This window comes from Castanea sativa, chromosome 8 (assembly GCF_040712315.1).
Source record: "Castanea sativa cultivar Marrone di Chiusa Pesio chromosome 8, ASM4071231v1".
In the NCBI taxonomy this organism is placed as follows: domain Eukaryota; kingdom Viridiplantae; phylum Streptophyta; class Magnoliopsida; order Fagales; family Fagaceae; genus Castanea; species Castanea sativa.
In genome coordinates, this window is record NC_134020.1 from 11,046,461 (window position 1) to 11,063,891 (window position 17,431).

The 17,431-nt window shown below is 37.0% G+C and overlaps 1 protein-coding gene across 1 annotated transcript; it reads left to right on the forward strand.

Moving 5' to 3' along the window:
• The first annotated feature begins 15,717 nt into the window (after positions 1 to 15,717).
• On the forward strand, positions 15,718 to 16,497 carry LOC142605865 (uncharacterized). Its single transcript, XM_075777293.1, has one exon. It carries the CDS (start codon positions 15,718 to 15,720, stop codon positions 16,495 to 16,497), a length of 780 nt encoding a protein of 259 aa, XP_075633408.1.
• Positions 16,498 to 17,431: the final 934 nt, after the last annotated feature.

The window sequence follows — 17,431 nt, forward strand, 5'->3', positions numbered from 1 at the left end:
TATCCTACAAATTACAACTTGTTATTTTGGTTGGCCAAAGTGTTGATATCAATCAGTTTTTGATAGAGGCTCCAGTAAACCATGTTTTTGGCTTGGCTGACTTGGTCGCCCTCTCATACTTCAGTTCTATCAATCTATGCGTGAACTTGTGGATTAAGCTCGCTCATTAACTCCCATAAGGATCCTGCAAAACTGTCCCTATTCAACTTTGTTGGATCCACAGGACTAGGTTGAAAAACTGTGACCTTGTGTAATCAAAATAAGAATCTTAATGTGTCTTGAGTGTGTTTAAAGTCAAGTTCAAGTTTGAGACAAGCCAAGGTTCAAGCATTAAAAAGGTCCAAAGTTTCTAGAATCTCGACTCCAACTTGATTTGAGTTTAACCCATCAAGATTACTTATCAACTGAACAAACCAAAATCTCGACCAATTGAGATTCATGCAAAATCAGCTTTCCAGTTTTTTTTTTCATTGAATAAAAAAGATACTTTGGATCATATAGACACATACTTTTGGTGGAACAGATCACCAAATTGTCAAATCTTATTCTTCGCTTGTTTTACTAACTCCTCACGATCTCTTCTCCTTTGTGGAACACCTCCAAGTCATGGAGAGGCTACCAGAGTCTCTCCACTACTAATTTTGACAACTTATATCAATATTAATTAGTTTAAATTTTCCTATAGAAAAAGTTTAAATTTAAACTTACTTATCAAATAACCCACTTGGATGATACATGGGCCATAGTTTATGGGTTGGGTCAAACCAGCCGAATTTCTAACATCTCCCACTCGTCCACATTGGGTATTACAGTCAGAACTAGCTCATCTCAATTTCTTGTCCAATCCTCTCTTTGTACAGAAAAGTGAAGTATGCGACCTAACGAGAAGGTGTAGGGCAGGAGTACTATATTAAGTAGTCACCATCTAAACTAACATAGTACATCACTCATAATATCTCGTCGATGCCCCAGATTATTTGATCACACCCGATTAAGTTTCTTTAATCCATCATGAGTTCAAAACTCAAAGCAACACTTGATCCCATACCATATAATATCCTCATAATTATGTTGAAAAACAAACTCTACATAATCACCCAGACTATGAGCCATAAAATAAATGGTGTGTTTTAAAGAATCTTCCCCAGACACTTATGTCAATTCATTCACACTTGACCGCTTTCCTAGACATGCTTAGCGAGACTGTATTATGTCATGGCCCTAAGATGACATGCTAAAGTAGTGACATTAAACATTTATTTTATGACATAGTTCTAGGTCAAAAAATGGCACATAATGGACCATGTAATGGTCAACTAGGGTGTAGATACCGTATTTTGTCCACCCTCGATTTGCGTGCTGGACCCTGCAAATACCAAAAACATTATATTTTCTCCATTAGGCCATGTAAATATCTAGATTAACATGGCACAACTTGTTCGGGCATCGAAGCCCTCGAAGTGCCTTTTCAGGTCAAATTGACCGAAATGCCCCTAGTCAATTTTGGGTTGACAAAAAGTCAAACAAGATGGAAGTCCTCCTGAAATGACATTTTTGTTGCTTTTAAATCAAACCCGAGCCACTTTGAGATTTTTGTCAACTTTGACCAAGTTTGACTTGACGTTGACTCCCAAGGGCATTAGAAACCCTAATTTTGATCATGGGTTAGGATCAATGCCACTGCAAAGATTATCAAATTCTCTTTCCAACGACTATGCATGGGTTGAAATCAGAGTTAAAACAGTTTAGATATCTAGAAAATTGTGCAAAGCGCGTCCGACACTTCCCGAGGCCATAATTTTTTATTTGACCGTCAGATTTCCAATATCTTTAGTGTTCTGGAAACTAGATATCCATAGATTTCCAAGGACACCAAGATCATCTCAATCCGAGTCTAGGAAGACTTCTAAATATGTGCTCAAAGCTGGACTAGAAAAAGCTAGAACTACTGATGTTAGCAAGGGTGGTCGGTAGCCACTCAAGGGTCGCTGGAAGCTGAAGGGTCTGATTTAGGCTATAAATGCCTCCAGACCCCTCATTTTGCAACAAAAAAGAGGGTTTGGGTAGTTTCTAGGCAGATTCTCCCTTTTTTCCTCTCTAATTTCTCTCCTAAACACCTTTGATTCTTCTCTTTTCCCCACAATCACAAGGTAGTTTTCCTGCACTCAATCTTCCTCTCCTTGATTCCATACCTTGGATTTGAGGTTTAGGGGTGTGGATGTAGCTTTTTAGCTACAATCCACACTTTTTTCTTTTCATAGTTTTTTCTAGCTTTTTCTTGCTCAATAATATGCTTTATTGCTTTTCCTAGCATGCTCTTGCTTTATTTTTCTTCCTAGCATATTTTACGGTTTTTCTAGCATGTTTCCTTACTTTTTGCCAAGATTTATCACTTTGATGTTGTTGGCCTAGCATTCTTGCGCTAGGATATGTCTAAATTCCATGCTTTTGCTTTGATCTACAAGTCTAAGCTTTCTATGCCATTTTTATGCTTAGATCTACATGCCTATGCTTTCTATGCCATGTTTATGCTTAGATCTACTTGTTTATGCATAGATCTACGTGCCTATGTTTAGATCTATGTCTTTTTGGGCCCCGCATCATTCCTATGTCTAGGCCTACATCCACACGCCTAGGCCTATATCAAAGGTTTGGATCATTTCCCTATATGCATATGTATGTTTGGTTGCTTGCTTTAATGCTTTATCTCAATGTTTGCTTGTCTCTCTAGGCTTTCCTATGCTTTGTGCCCCCGGTGGGCTTGTTCTTGTGTGGTTACATCCATCCCCCTCGTGGCCTATTGGAGTGTAACCACTTGTTAGACACATCCCCGTGATGTCAATTTGCTCGATGCATACACTTTCTCTGCCCCATACGATATTGCTTGCCATGCTTGCTTTGCTCCACCTGTTTGGCTTTCTTTGCTTCTATGCATTCTTTTTGCATGCTTGCCTACATGTTCGTGCATGAGTCTTTGCTTGCTTGCGTCATCCGTACTCCAATCCAACGGAACTATGGACACTCAATACAAACCTACATTTGTACTCCTAGGACACCTTTTGTTTGATAACATGTTTGTTTGCCCCCGCTTGGTACCTTTTCATAGCTTGTCTTTTAACATGGTTTCCTTCTATTTGTTTCTTCGATTGTCTATTGGCTTGTTTCTTTTGTCATTGCATGTACACGCATGGAGCATGGATGCTTAGAGCAAGGGGTGCGACCTCCTAAGCACAAGCAAAAAGGGTAAGGATGCAAGCTCACAAAGGGTGATGTTCAGTAGATTAGGGGGCCTAGCCCCTCCTGAGTGGTTTTCTCTTTCTCCTTTTCTCCTTTAGCCTCTTCTTTAGAGCATGTATTAGGGTTTCCCTCCATGTGCCCTCTATACTTTCCCACTCTTTGCTTGGGCCATGTTCCCTGGGTATGGCAATGTCTATTTTATATTTCTTGTACCTTGCTGGGCCATACCCTTAGAATGTTGGCAATGCCAAATTTAGTTTCCTGCTCTGTGTAATTGCATTGTGCATGATGCATGTATACTATATCTGCTTGTATACAAGTGATTATGCACTTTGTATGATGGACTCTCGTGACGACGTGAGTGACCCTCTCTTGTCATGAGAGTTCTTGACCTTATAGTGTGGGTATGGGCTCAAGGCAATTGTCATAGGTGCATATTCATGCTATATTGTGTGCATGATCATCACGGTGTGATTTTCTCAATCCATGTCACCTAGTGACACCGGTTTTCCTATGTATGCGACACGCATTAACATGCTTGATACTTTGAAGGGCTTCTGCTCGTCTTAGTATAAGCATGTCAATACACGCTGCATACACAGACTTGAAACCTTGCCGGTGTTCCATAGTGCACCAAACGCAAAACTCTGTTGAATTTTCACCATGAAAATGAGGCACCCTGTTGGCATATTCTCAAAGTGAAAGCTTGGTGAGAATATCATTTTGTGTGCTATGATGCACCTGAGGCGAAGCGCTGCCGGGTTTTTGCCATGAAAATAAGGATTTTTGCCATGGAATTCTGGCATTGATTCCAAAATGCATTGAGAAAGCATCGAACGAGACCATACGCATTCCAAAATTAAACCTTAAAGCCAACACGTTACGTTTAAAGCCCCGTAAGCTAATGCCAATAGCTTGTTTTTAGTTGCCAATGTCTAAAAATTACGGTTTTATCAAAACAAATGACTGTTCTTGGACAAGCGCTGTGGGGTGCCTAACACCTTCCCCACACGTAACCAGATTTCTAAACTCAAGAATCAAGATTATTTATCCATCCATGTTAGATTAGGAAAAACAACCTTTTTCTTAGCCAAGGATCAGTAATTAAATCAAATAAATTCAAGTGACCAATCACACCTTAGAAAAACCCAATGATTGGTTGCAACTTCACTTACCCTTGGTAATTCCATAAAAATTGACTTAAGATTCTAGTCACACACCCAAAGGTAACAACCTTCCTTCACACAAGCACCAGCAAAGGCTCTTAGAGGAAGTCGTTCGCATGAGCATCGCCATGATGGGTGTTCGAACAACTGCGAGGCGTCGACAGACTGGCGACTCCACTAGGGATACTTAGAGAGTTTAGCCTTTAGAGCTTTTGATAAAACCATAATCTTTGGACATTGGCTTTCAAAAACTTTGAAATTGGCACTAGCCTCCGGTGATTTGCTTCTGAAAAATTCTTTTGCTATATCCTAGTAAACTATTTTCAAAAATCAAAAATATTTTCCAAAATGGTTTTCTAATGGTTTTCTAAAAATCAGCTTTGAGGTATTTTCGTCTATGTGAAGCTTTCCTGCTTTTCTATGCATACTTTACAACTTTCCTTCACATGTGTGAACCTAGGGTAGTAGATTTAATTTATGCTACACCTCTATTTGTGCATATATCTGTTGTGCTTGGAAAGTCTTTCTCCTTTCATTTCAAAATGCATGACATCACCCCTCATATTGAGTCAAACCCGGGCTTAGCGTTGAAGGCTAATGCTGGATGTGTATACCTTAGATAGTTACTGGATGCCGAATTGTAGGCTCTTCCTGGGTCTATGGGTGGACCGGATTATGCTGAAAAAGCGTCATTGATCCGTTCTATCCCACAACTTCTATGAAGGGGCATCGAGGTCCCCCCTTAAGAATAGGACCAACTTACCAGTCAAGCCATGTCTCATATAGTTAGCCTAGACTACATCAAACCCATGAGAACTAGGAAGAGCCAAAGTCAAGTGAACATCCCAGCCTAGGATAGGATATCCTTGTAGGATTGTTTTCAAAATGAGTCAAGGGGAAAGTGTCCATTTCCGTATGCAGGTTTGCCCTTTTTGCTTGCATCAAAGAGTCTTGCTCTACTCTAAGTGTTAGGATTAGTGCCTTAAAATCTTATTGTATAATGCTATGTATGATATTATGTATGACATTGTGCATGACTTAATATTGTGATTGATAAAGTTGTTTTATTATAATCTAAAATAATGGTAACATGAATATTGGACATTATCATATGGTCCATGAGATGCATAATATGTAATTTATGTGAAAAGTCACAAAAGATATAAATCACAAATTCTTTGTAAACTCAGAATTATAGTTTGTAGTCGGTGATGAAATTGGGCATTTCATCTGCGAAGACTATAACATATCAACTAAGATGATTTGTCTTGATCATGAAAGTGGAGACTTCTAGTTGGTATGTTGATATGTTTTAAGAGTTAAGACATATTGAACTGGACCGCTGTGAAATTTATTATTCTCCTAATGACTGTCAAATGAATAATAAATCTCACGACTTCTATTTACATGAACTCTTAATCTTGAGAGGATAATGGACTTGATCAAGAAGTGTAGGTTGCTTTGATATATCAGGAGTGAAATTTAAAGTAACGGTCAAAATCTCAGTATGTTGGGCAGCCACATTTAGTGTTGACGAAACATATATTCTCAAGATGGAATTCATAGTCTCTTAACGGAGATATAAAATATTTTGAGATAAGTTTAATGAGTTCAGTTATTCAGAGAGTTGGGCCTAACCACTTTGGTAAGAAGTTACTAAAGTATATATTTATGAAATTGGATTTCATAAATATATGATAAATAACTTTAAAGGATTAAACCAGGTACTCAAGGATAAGACGTAGTATTTTACAAAGTGGCAGTCTACATTCATGACTTTATATTACTACGAATATTTTATGAAGGGGTTGCATGTATAGTAAAGTCTTGGGATATAATTTATAAATAAGGCCTAGAGTGCAACTATATTTATATAATGGTATTAAATATAGTTAATGGTAACTTTGGACTTATCAATAGTTGAAAAAAAAACCCAAGGCCCATTGGAGCTAGTGTCTTATTGGTCCCTTTTGGTCCCACTCCAAGCCACATACTAAAACCCAATTGGAAAGGCCCAGAAGGCTAGCCCAATTAGATAATCAGTTATAAGGAGAGAAACATACAAAATTTTTAATGTGATGAAAACGAGAGATATCATTGTGAAATGGTGTGTATGCGAGAGTGAGACACTCTATCATTCTCCCTTGAAAATTGATTGAGAGACCACACTTCTTTGGCGTAAAGTAGAATTGGAGTGAAGATTAAAAGTATTCCCGAGTACTTCTGACTTTGTTTTTCATTTTTACCACACCAAGCTACCCTCTCCTGTTCTTGAATTCTCAAATTTACATAGTACATGTTATCAATTGCGAATGAAGTAGATCCATTAATTTTCCACTACGTATGTTTTTGTATGTGATACAAACATGTAATTTTCCATCAAATGGTATCAGAGCGATCTTCAATTCGAATCTGTATAACATGTTTTGTGAGTTTTGGAATTAGAGATAATAGTTTCATGATGTTAGAAGATTATATATGTATTTAATTTTCTGGATGGTTGTTAAAACTATGATTTGATAAAAACTGATGTTGATGTTGTGATGTTGTTTAAATTTGAATTTAATTATGTTAAATTGATCTTTAAGGCTATAGCATCAATGGAATTTTGTTTTGATATCAAATCCCATCTATTATGTTCATATGGTGGTTGTTTGTTCATGGAAAACGGTTGAAAATTGTTCAGATCTTCCCTTTAATAACTAAAAACACGGGTTTTTTGCAAGTAAGCTTTACTCGCGAAATAGTCGCGAGACAGTCGCGAAAGCTTCTGTCCGAATTTTGTGTTTCACAAAATTTTTGCGGGTAAGCGTTACTTGCGAAAGTCTTTGTTTGAATTTTGTGTTTTCACTTTTTTGCCTTAATTCATTTTCGCGGGAAGAGCTTAGTCACGAGATTCTCGCGAAAATGCCATTGAAGGGAATTTTGAATTTTTTCTAAGTGTTTTCAAATGTATAAAGTGTAAGGCTGTGTGTGATTAGATTACACATGTTTAAAAATTAAAAACCTTTAATTTAAAACATCTAGTAGGAGAGAGATACAAGGGTTGCATCTCACGGCCTCTATTGTTGGTTCATAGTAGTGTGAAATATATACTTTGTCTTTGCTTCGAGCTTAGCATTCTATGTGAAGAGTATTTATTTCATGGTCCTACAAGATTGAATTTCCTAGTTTATAGTGGTTTGATCAAACACCTTGTCTTAGCCTTGAGCTTTGCATTCCATGCGGAGGGTGTTTTTATCATGGTACTACAAAATAAGCCTGCTAAAGGGATGAAATGTGGTTACACATGATTCTAGAGAATAGTATACACTAGACTAAGTATTATAATATCCTCTATGCTGAGTTCTTACTATTATTACTTAGAGGCTAAATGTAAAACGGCATATTATTAGTGTTTGATAAGAGTTATCATGATAGCACTAATAATGAGAAAAGTTCTCAATCAATCATAGTATTTAATGTTCACTCTATGCTGAGGGATATTGAATATGGGATTGGGTTGTCGTTGCATATATTATATTGTGGTTTTATTAAGGTTCCATATTATATGTTTATATGCTAAATTGATAATGTTCAGTTTACTTATTATATTCTTACTTATTATTTTCATATTTAATCATGGCATCATTTAGCTTACTTGTTACTATTCTTAATCAAAACAAATTGATTGAATCCAACTATGTTGACTGGAAAAGAAATTTGGACATTTTTTTTACAGCTGAAGAGCACAAATATGTGTTTTCTCAACCATGTCCTAACTTTCCTTCATTAGATGCTCATTCTGAGGAAAAACAGGGATATGATCGTCGGTGGAAATCTAATGAGATGGCCAAGTGCTACATCCTAGCATCTATCTCAAATGTTCTACAGCATCAAATGCAGGATGTAGAATTGGTTTCAGACATTATGCTAAACCTGAAGGAGATGTTTGGTGAGCAAGGCCGTTTTGCAAGGCAAGAAACTATGAGACAAATTTACAATACCAAAATGGCTGAGGTAGTTTAGTGAGGGAGCATTGTCTTACAATGATCTCTAGTCTGAATACATTGGAGGTTTTAGGTGTCGATATTGATGGAGAATCCCAAATGGATATGATACTCCAGTCACTACCGGAATCATTCGAGGAATTCAGACTCAATTATAATATGAATAAAAAGATTTATTCATTGTCTGAATTGATGAATGAATTGGTAGCAGCGGAAGGCATCCTTGGTACTTAGAGTGTTGAAGCCAATATGGGTGAAGCTTCTACCTCTCAACCTAAGTCGAAAGGCAAATGTAAGAAGAAGAAGAAGAAGAAGAAGAAGAAGAAGAAGAAGAAGAAGAAGGACTTCACTAAGCAAAAGGGTAAACAAATTGCCTTAGGGGTTGCCAACAAAGGAAAGAAAGCCAAAGGAAAATGTTTCCATTGTGGTGAGAAAGGACATTAGAAGAGGAATTGTCCAAAGTTCAAAGCTGCCATGAATAATGGTATGAAAAGTTCATTTCTTCTTGAAATATGTTTGGTACAGAATCCCACGGATTTCTGGTGTGTGGATTCAGGTTGTACTAATCATATCTGCAATTCTTTGCAGGGGTTTCAGGAGACCAGAAAGCTGAATGAAGGGTAATTGTTTCTTACTTTGGCTGATAGGAGCAGGATTCTGGTTATAGCTGTTAGAGTTGTTAATTTATGCTTTGAGTCTAGGGTTTTAATATTGGAAGACTGTCTTTATGTACCTAATATTTGTAGGAATTTAATTTCTGCAACTTATTTAGGTAAACATGGATATTGTATTATCCTTAAAGACAATGTTGTAATAAAGAAGGGTAAAGTGTTTATCTGTTCTGGCAATATTATGGATGGTATTTATATTTTGACTCCTGATAAGCATGAATTATATAATTTTGAATTAGATGATAATTCAAATGTGAAATCATTAAAGAGAAAGTTTCCTTCTACTAGTGAAGCATATCTTTGGCACTTGCGTTTGGGTCATATTAATTCAAACAGAATTCAAAGACTTATCAAAGATGGACTCTTAGGGCCCATGGACTTTGATGGTAATCCAATTTGCGAATCTTGTTTGGAAAGTAAAATGACTAAACGACCTTTTAATGTAAAAAGTAGAAGAGCCCAAGATTTGCTAGAACTAGTACATTCAGATGTATGTGGTCCTATGTCAATCCAAGCAAGAGGTGGCTATGAGTATTTCATTACTTTCACTGATGATTACTCTAGATTTGGTTATGTGTACCTAATGAAACGGAAGTCCGAAGCCTTTGAAAAGTTCAAAGATTTTAGGGCTAAAGTTGAGAATTAATTAGGTAAACACATAAAGGTCATTTGATCTGATCGAGGTGGCGAATACCTTATTGGGAATTTCAAGGATTACTTGACTAAAAAAGGGATTATATCCCAATTAACTGCACCTGGAACTCCACAACAAAATGGTGTAGCAGAAAGAAGGAATAGGACTCTTTTAGATATTGTTAGATCTATGTTGAGTTATTCGACTCTACCAATTTCCTTTTGGGGATATGCCTTAAGTACTACAATGTATCTTCTGAATTTAGTATCTTCGAAGTCTGTACCTAAAACACCTGTAGAGTTGTGGAATAGGCGTAAGCCTAGTATGAGGCATCTCCATATTTGGGGTTGTCTAGCACGTGTGTTAAAAGGAAATTCTGACAAGTTATAGTCTAAAACAGAAGTGGTATTTTTTGTAGGGTATCCAGAAGGAACTGTTGGAGGTTTATTCTATAGTCATAAGGATAATAAAGTGTTTGTTAGCACAAATACCAAATTCTTGGAAAATTACTACATGAATAATTTTGCTCCTAGAAGTAGAGTTGTATTGGCTGAAATGAAAGAACCTGTAGTTGACCAACCAATTGATGAAACTAGGGATGATGTGGCTGTATTAGATACACTACAAGATACTACTCATAAGATGTCTAGTACTCAAGTACCTTGTCGTAGTGGGAGAATTGTTCGGCCTTCTATAAGATTTATAGGTTTGGGAGAAACTTATGAAGCTATCTCAGAAGAGGCTGAATCGGATCCTTACACTTATCATGAAGCAATGAATGATATAGATGCACATCATTGGGTCCAAGCTATGAAATCTGAATTGGATTCTATGTATTCCAATCATGTTTGGGATCTTGTAAAGGCGTCTAACGGCATTAAACCTGTTGGTTGCAAATAGGTTTACAAGAGGAAGAGAGGGATAGATGGCAAGGTTGAAACCTTTAAAGCAAGGTTAGTGGCGAAAAGGTATACACAAAAAGAAGGTATTGATTATGATGAAACCTTTTCACCAGTAGCAATGGTTAAATCTATCAGAATTCTCTTATCCATTGCTACTCATTATGATTATGAGATTTGGCAAATGGATGTCAAGACTGCATTTCTTAATGGCAATCTTGAAGAAGAAATCTATATGATGCAACTGGAAGGTTTCATAGCAAAGAACCAAGAGCATATGGTATGCAAGTTGGAAAGGTCCATTTATGGACTTAAGCAAGCATCTAGGTCATGGAACATCAGATTTGATCAAGCAATCAAGTCATTTGGTTTTGAACAAAATCTTGATGAACCATGTGTGTACAAAAAACATCGAGACAAAGTAGTAATGTTCCTAGTGCTTTATGTTGATGATATTCTACTCATTGGGAATGATGTAGGGGTAATGTCATCGGTAAAGGTTTGGTTGTCAAGCCAATTTGATATGAAGGACTTGGGTGAGGCTAAATTTATTCTAGGAATCAAGTTTTGGCGAGATCGCAAGAATAAGATGTTAGGCTTACCACAAGCTGGATATATAGATAAGATTCTAGAACGATTTAGCATGCAAAACTCCAAGAAATGATTTCCCCTTTTAGACACGGAGTTCCTCTGTTTAACAACCAAAGGTCTAAGACTAAAGAGGAAGAAAATATGATAAGACAAGTTCCTTATGCTTCTGCAGTGGGAAGTCTCATGTATGCCATGCTTTGTATTAGACCAGATATCTGTTATTCAATTGGCATGGTTAGCCGATATCAATCAAATCCAGGACCAAAACATTGGTAAGTTGTAAAGCATATTCTCAAGTATCTTAGGAGAAAGAGAGATTATATGCTTGTTTACTGGTGTGAGGATTTGATTCCCATTGGCTATACAGATTTATATTTTCAATCAGATCTTGATTTCAGAAAGTCCACTTTAGGTTGTGTGTTCACCTTGGGAAGTGAGCCATAAGTTGGAGGAGTGTTAAGCAATCTTGTATTATGTATTCCACCATGGAAGCTGAATATGTTGCTGCTTGTGAGGAGGCAAAGGAAGCTATTTGGCTCAAGAAATTCCTTTCTGATCTTGGTGTTGTGAGAATGAAGCAAGTTCCCATCACATTGTTTTGCGACAATAGTGGAACGGTTGCACAATCCAAAGATCCAAGGAATCATAAGAAAGGAAAGCACATTGAGAGAAAGTACCACATCATTCGACACATTGTTGCTCGTGGAGATGTAGTAGTAGCAAAGATTGAAAGTGCAAAGAATCTAGCAGATCCTTTTACTAAAGTCTTACCCCAAGGGACTTTCGAGTCACATTTGGAGGAGATGGGAGTTAGGTTAGTGCACAATAGTCTTTAGGGCAAGTGGGAGATTGTTAGGATTAGTGCCCTTAAATCCTATTATATAATGCTATGTATGATATTATGTATGACATTGTGTATGACTTAATATTGTGATAGATAAAGTTGTTTTATTATAATCTAAAATAATGGTAACATGAATATTGGACATTATTATATAGTTCATGAGATGCATAGTATGTGATTTATGTGAAAAGTCACAGAAGATATAAATCACAAGTTCTTTGTAAGCTCAGAATTATAGTTCGTAGTTGATGATGAAATTGGGCATTTCATCTGCGAAGACTATAACATATCAACTAAGATGATTTGTCTTGATCATGGAAGTGGAGACTTCTAGTTGGTATATTGATATGTTTTAAGAGTTAAGACATATTGAACTGGATCGCTATGAGATTTATTATTCTCCTAACGACTGTCAAATGAATAATAAATCTCATGACTTCTATTTACATGAACTCTTAATCCTGAGAGGATAATGGCCCTGATTATGAAATATTAGTTGCTTTGATATATCAAGAGTGAGATCTAAAGTAAAAGTCAAAACATCAGTATGTTGGGTAGCCACATTTAGTGTTGATGGAACATATATTCTCAAAATGGAATTCATAGTCTCTTAACGGAGATATAAAATATTCCCTTGAGATAAGTTTAATGGGTTCAATTATTCATAGAGTTAGGCCTCACCACTTTGGTAAGAAGTTACTAAAGTATATATTTATGAAATTGAATTTCATAAATTTATGATGAACAACTTTAAAGGGTTAAACTGGGTACTCAAGGATAAGATGTAGTAATTTACAAAGTGGCAAGCTACTTTCATGACTTTGTATTACTATGAATATTTTATGAAGGAGTTGCATGTATAGTAAAGTCTTGGGATATAATTTATAAATAAGGTCTAGAGTGCAACTATATTTACATAGTGGTATTAAATATAGTTATGGTAACTTTGGACTTGTCAAGAGTTGACAGAAAAGCCCAAGGCCCATTGGAGCTAGTGTCTTATTGGTCCCTTTTGGTCCCACTCCAAGCCACATACTAAAACCCAATTGGAAAGACCCAAAAGGCTAGCCTAATTAGATAATCAGTTATAAAGAAAGAAACATACAGAATTTTTAATGTGATGAAAAAAAGAGACATTATTGTGAAATGATGTGTATGCGAGAGTGAGGCACTCTATCATTCTCCCTTGAAAATTGATTGAGAGACCACACTTCTTAGGCGTAAAGTGAAATTGAAGTGAAGATTAAAAGTATTCCTAAGTACTTCTGACTTTGTTTTTGATTTTCACCATACCAAGGTACGCTCTCCTGTTCTTGAATTCTCAAATTTACATAGTACATGTTATCAATTGCGAATGAAGTAGATACATTAATTTTTTGCTGATTATGTTTTTGTATGCGATAAAAACATGTAATTTTCCATCGCTAAGTTCTATCCATCCTTTTTTCACAGCATCTGTGATTAAACCCCTAGGGAAAAGCGACCTCGTTGCTTGCACATTAGATCATACCCAATCCCTAAGGGTTTCCAACCCTATAAGGGTATGCATGCATACACTAATGGCCCTATCATGTAAATGTGTACTAATAAAATTTGTGGCAAGTAGTTGGAACTCCGCACCAAGGAGGACATTGCCAAGTGTTCAAGATGTTCTCTGAGAAGGCAAGACCATTCAAAATGAAGCCTCTTCATTGTAAATTTAAATGACCTTGTATTGTAAAAGGCCCAATGTGTTAGGATATATTCCCGTTAAATCCTATTGTATGTGCTATGTATGACTTAATGTTGTGATTAATAAAATTATTTTATTATTATCTAAAATAATGATAACATAAATATTTGGACATTATCATATAGTCCATGAGATGCATAGTATGTGATTTATGTGATTTAGTCACAGAAGATATAAATAACAATTTCTTTGTAAACTCAAAATTTTAGTTCGTAGTCGGTGATGAAATTGGGCATTTCATCTGCAAAGACTATAACATATCAACTAAAATGATTTGTCTTAATCAAGGAAGTGGAGACTTCTAGTTGATATGTTTTAAGAGTTAAGAATATTGAACTGGACCGTTGTGAGATTTATTATTCTCCTAACGACTATCAAATGAATAATAAATCTCACCACTTCTATTTACATGGACTCTTAATCTTGAGAGAATAATGAACATGATCATGAAGTGTAGGTTGCTTTGATATATCAGAGATCTAAAGTCACGATCGTAACCTTAGTATGTTGGGCAGCTGCATTTAATGTCGATGGAACATATATTCTTAAGATGGAATTTATAATCTCTTAACGGAGATATAAAATATTCCCTTGAGATAAGTTTAATAGGTTTGGTTATTCAGAGAGTTAGGCCTAACCACTTTAGTAAAGAGTTACTAAAGTATATATTTATGAAATTGGATTTCATAAATATATGATGAATAACTTAAAGGATTAAATCGGGTACTTAAGGATTAAGATGTAGTAATCTTCAAAGTGTCAGTCAGCTTTCATGACTTTGTATTACTACGAATATTTTAATGAAAGGGTTGCATGTATAATAAAGTCTTGGGATATAATTTATTAATAAGGCCTAGAGCGTAATTATATTTATATAGTGGTATCAAATATGATTAATGGTAACTTTGGACTTGTCAAGAGTTGATAGAAAAGCCCAAGGCCCGTTGGAGCTAAAGCCTTATTTGCTCCCTTTTGGTCCCACTCCAAGCCACATACTAAAGCCCAATTAGAATAGCCCAAAAGGCTAGCCTACTTCGATAATTAGTTAGATATAAGGAGAGAAACATACAAAATTTTGTATGGAATGAAATGGTGTGTATGTGAGTGTAAGCCACTCTCTTATTCTCCCTTGAACACATACGTGTAAACTGATTGAGAGACCACACTTCTTGGGCGGAAGTGGAATTGGAGTGAAGATTAAAAGTGTTCCCAAGTGATTCTAACCTTTGGTTTTGAATTTCACCGCACCAAGGTATGCTCTCTTGTTCTTGAATTCTGAAATTTACATAGTACATGTTAACAATTGCGAATGAAGTAGATCCGTTAATTTTCCTCTGCGTATGTTTTGTATGTGATACAAACTATGTTTTTCAACACAATGTTGGAGCCATTGTTTATAGCCCATGTTTTGGGAGCATTATAAAAAGCCAAACTTTGTAAAAGCATTACTTTTCCATATAATAAAAAAGAAGGGTCCATCTCGCAATTTCAAGCATGATATGAAAGTTCTGGTTACTTGCCAAGCTTGTGCATTAAATCTGCATTACCATATAAACTCACCATGATTAAAACCCACTCAAGGGTCCAAACCAATATTTTGAAAATGATAGGTGCATTTTAAATAAGCAAGAACCTAAACTAACTTTGTGTTTGTTTGGTGTTTCCATATTGTCAAATTTTCAAATGTATCCCACTTCTCACCCATCCCATTCTAAAAGGATTATAAAGAGAAAAGATTTCTTAAAGGAGACAGTCCAAGTTACCATCACACTGTGATCCTACCATCACTAGGTCTCGTGCTAGAGAAATGTCTACTATTGATCCTTTAACTTCAGCAGTAAATGTTACTGAGTTCATGCAGATGAAAGAACAGATGGCAAAAATGATGTGCATGATGTGACAACTAGTTGTAGGAGGGAACCAAGAATCATTTGGTCCCATTCCAGAGTTCTTTATGCCCCAGTCTGAAAATGAGACCCAACCACCACCAAATCCAAATCAGGGCCAAACCACGCCACCATTTACCCTACAAAGGAATAACCAAGAGTTGAATCCTCCAAAGGATAAGACCACGGAGTCTGGTTATGGTCAGGTCAAGAGTCAAGTAGAGACCTTGACTAAGAAAATTCGTATCATAGAGGGCTCTAGCGCACGAGGAAGTGTCGATCTAGATAACCTGACCTATTTCCTTCAGGTCATTATGCCTCCCAAGTTCACGGCACCCGAGTTTGTCAAGTACGATGGCACTGGAGATCCCTGCGCCCATCCGTACATGTTTTGTAGGGAGACGACAACCTATGGAGACAATCATCCTTCACTTTGCCAAATTTTCCCTGATAGCTTGACTAGCCCTGCAGCCACATGGTATGTAAGATTGAAAAAGACCTTCAACTGGAGAGAGATGGCCAATGCAATCTTGGAGTATTATCGGTTCAACACTAAAATAGCTCATGATTGCACAGTTCTTCAAAGGATAGAAAAGAAAAGTGGGGAATCTTTATGTGAGTATGCCCAGAGGTGGCGTGAGCTAGCCACACAAGTGCTTCCTCCCATGATGGAAGAGGAGATGATCAAATGGTTCATTGACAACCTTAAGCCTCCAAACTATGAAAAGATGATCAGTGCCCAAGTCACTCACTTCACTAGCCTAATTCCTATTGGGGAACATATTGATGAGGGTATTAGGAGCAAGAAAATCGTTGATCTCGAAGCCTTAAGCTCCATGATAGAATAGCAATTGAAAAAGGCAACCGGCACAAAGGGAAGGAAGCCGACGTCCACATGGTCAACAAAACGCCTAAAAGGCCCCGGGGTATCACCTCCGCTTATACAGCCCCGACTGCTCGACCCTATCACCAACAGGTTCATCCATCCCAAGCATTTCCTCAAGCATTTAACTAAAAGGGAAGGCTAGATCAACCCCACTATCCTAGAGGAGAACCCTAAAAATTCTTTCCACGACCAATGCCCATGGCAGAGCTTTATGCTTATCTGTTGGAAAAGAAGCTAGTGACTCCAGTGTTTGCGAGACTAAGAGATGGTCCTCCCCCGCCCGATTTTCACCCATCCAAGAAATGTGAACACCATTTTGGAGCTGAAGGACATACCTTAGAAGATTGTACATGATTGAGGAATCGAATCCATGACCTCATCGACAACAAGCTAATACAATTCGACAATACCATTGGGCCGAATGTTATCACCAACCCCTTGCTTCCTCACCAGGAAGGGAATGTGAATGTTATTTCCACAGTGGAAGAAAAGATTCTATATTTCTCATCCCCTTCATTCCCTTGGAAAGCCGCGCTGATATCCTTAGCCCAAGAAAGTCACATTGTTCTCAAGAACATAGGAGCTCCAAATTTTGATTGGGAAATCTGCTCATTCTGTGACAGTGGTGATAGGCATGCCCTATTCGATTGTAGAGTGCTCCTGGTATAAGTTCAGAGTTTAGCCAACCATGGTATCATCTAGATTGAAAGAAAGGTCATACGAAGGAGAAATTTCACGGTGGCCAGCCTATGCCCTCCAAGTACACAAGTAGGAAATAGCCACAGTACTATGACAGTAGGATTAAGGGAAGATTGGGAAGAATACTTGCGAGAGCACCTATGTAAGGTTCCTCTAGGAATAAGGATGCCAGCTTCTCCAACTTTAGTTGTTATCTA

Coding starts and splice junctions, on each gene's coding strand:
- LOC142605865 (XM_075777293.1), top strand. CDS start 15,718: ATGCCCCAGTCTGAAAATGAGACCCAACCACCACCAAATCCAAATCAG.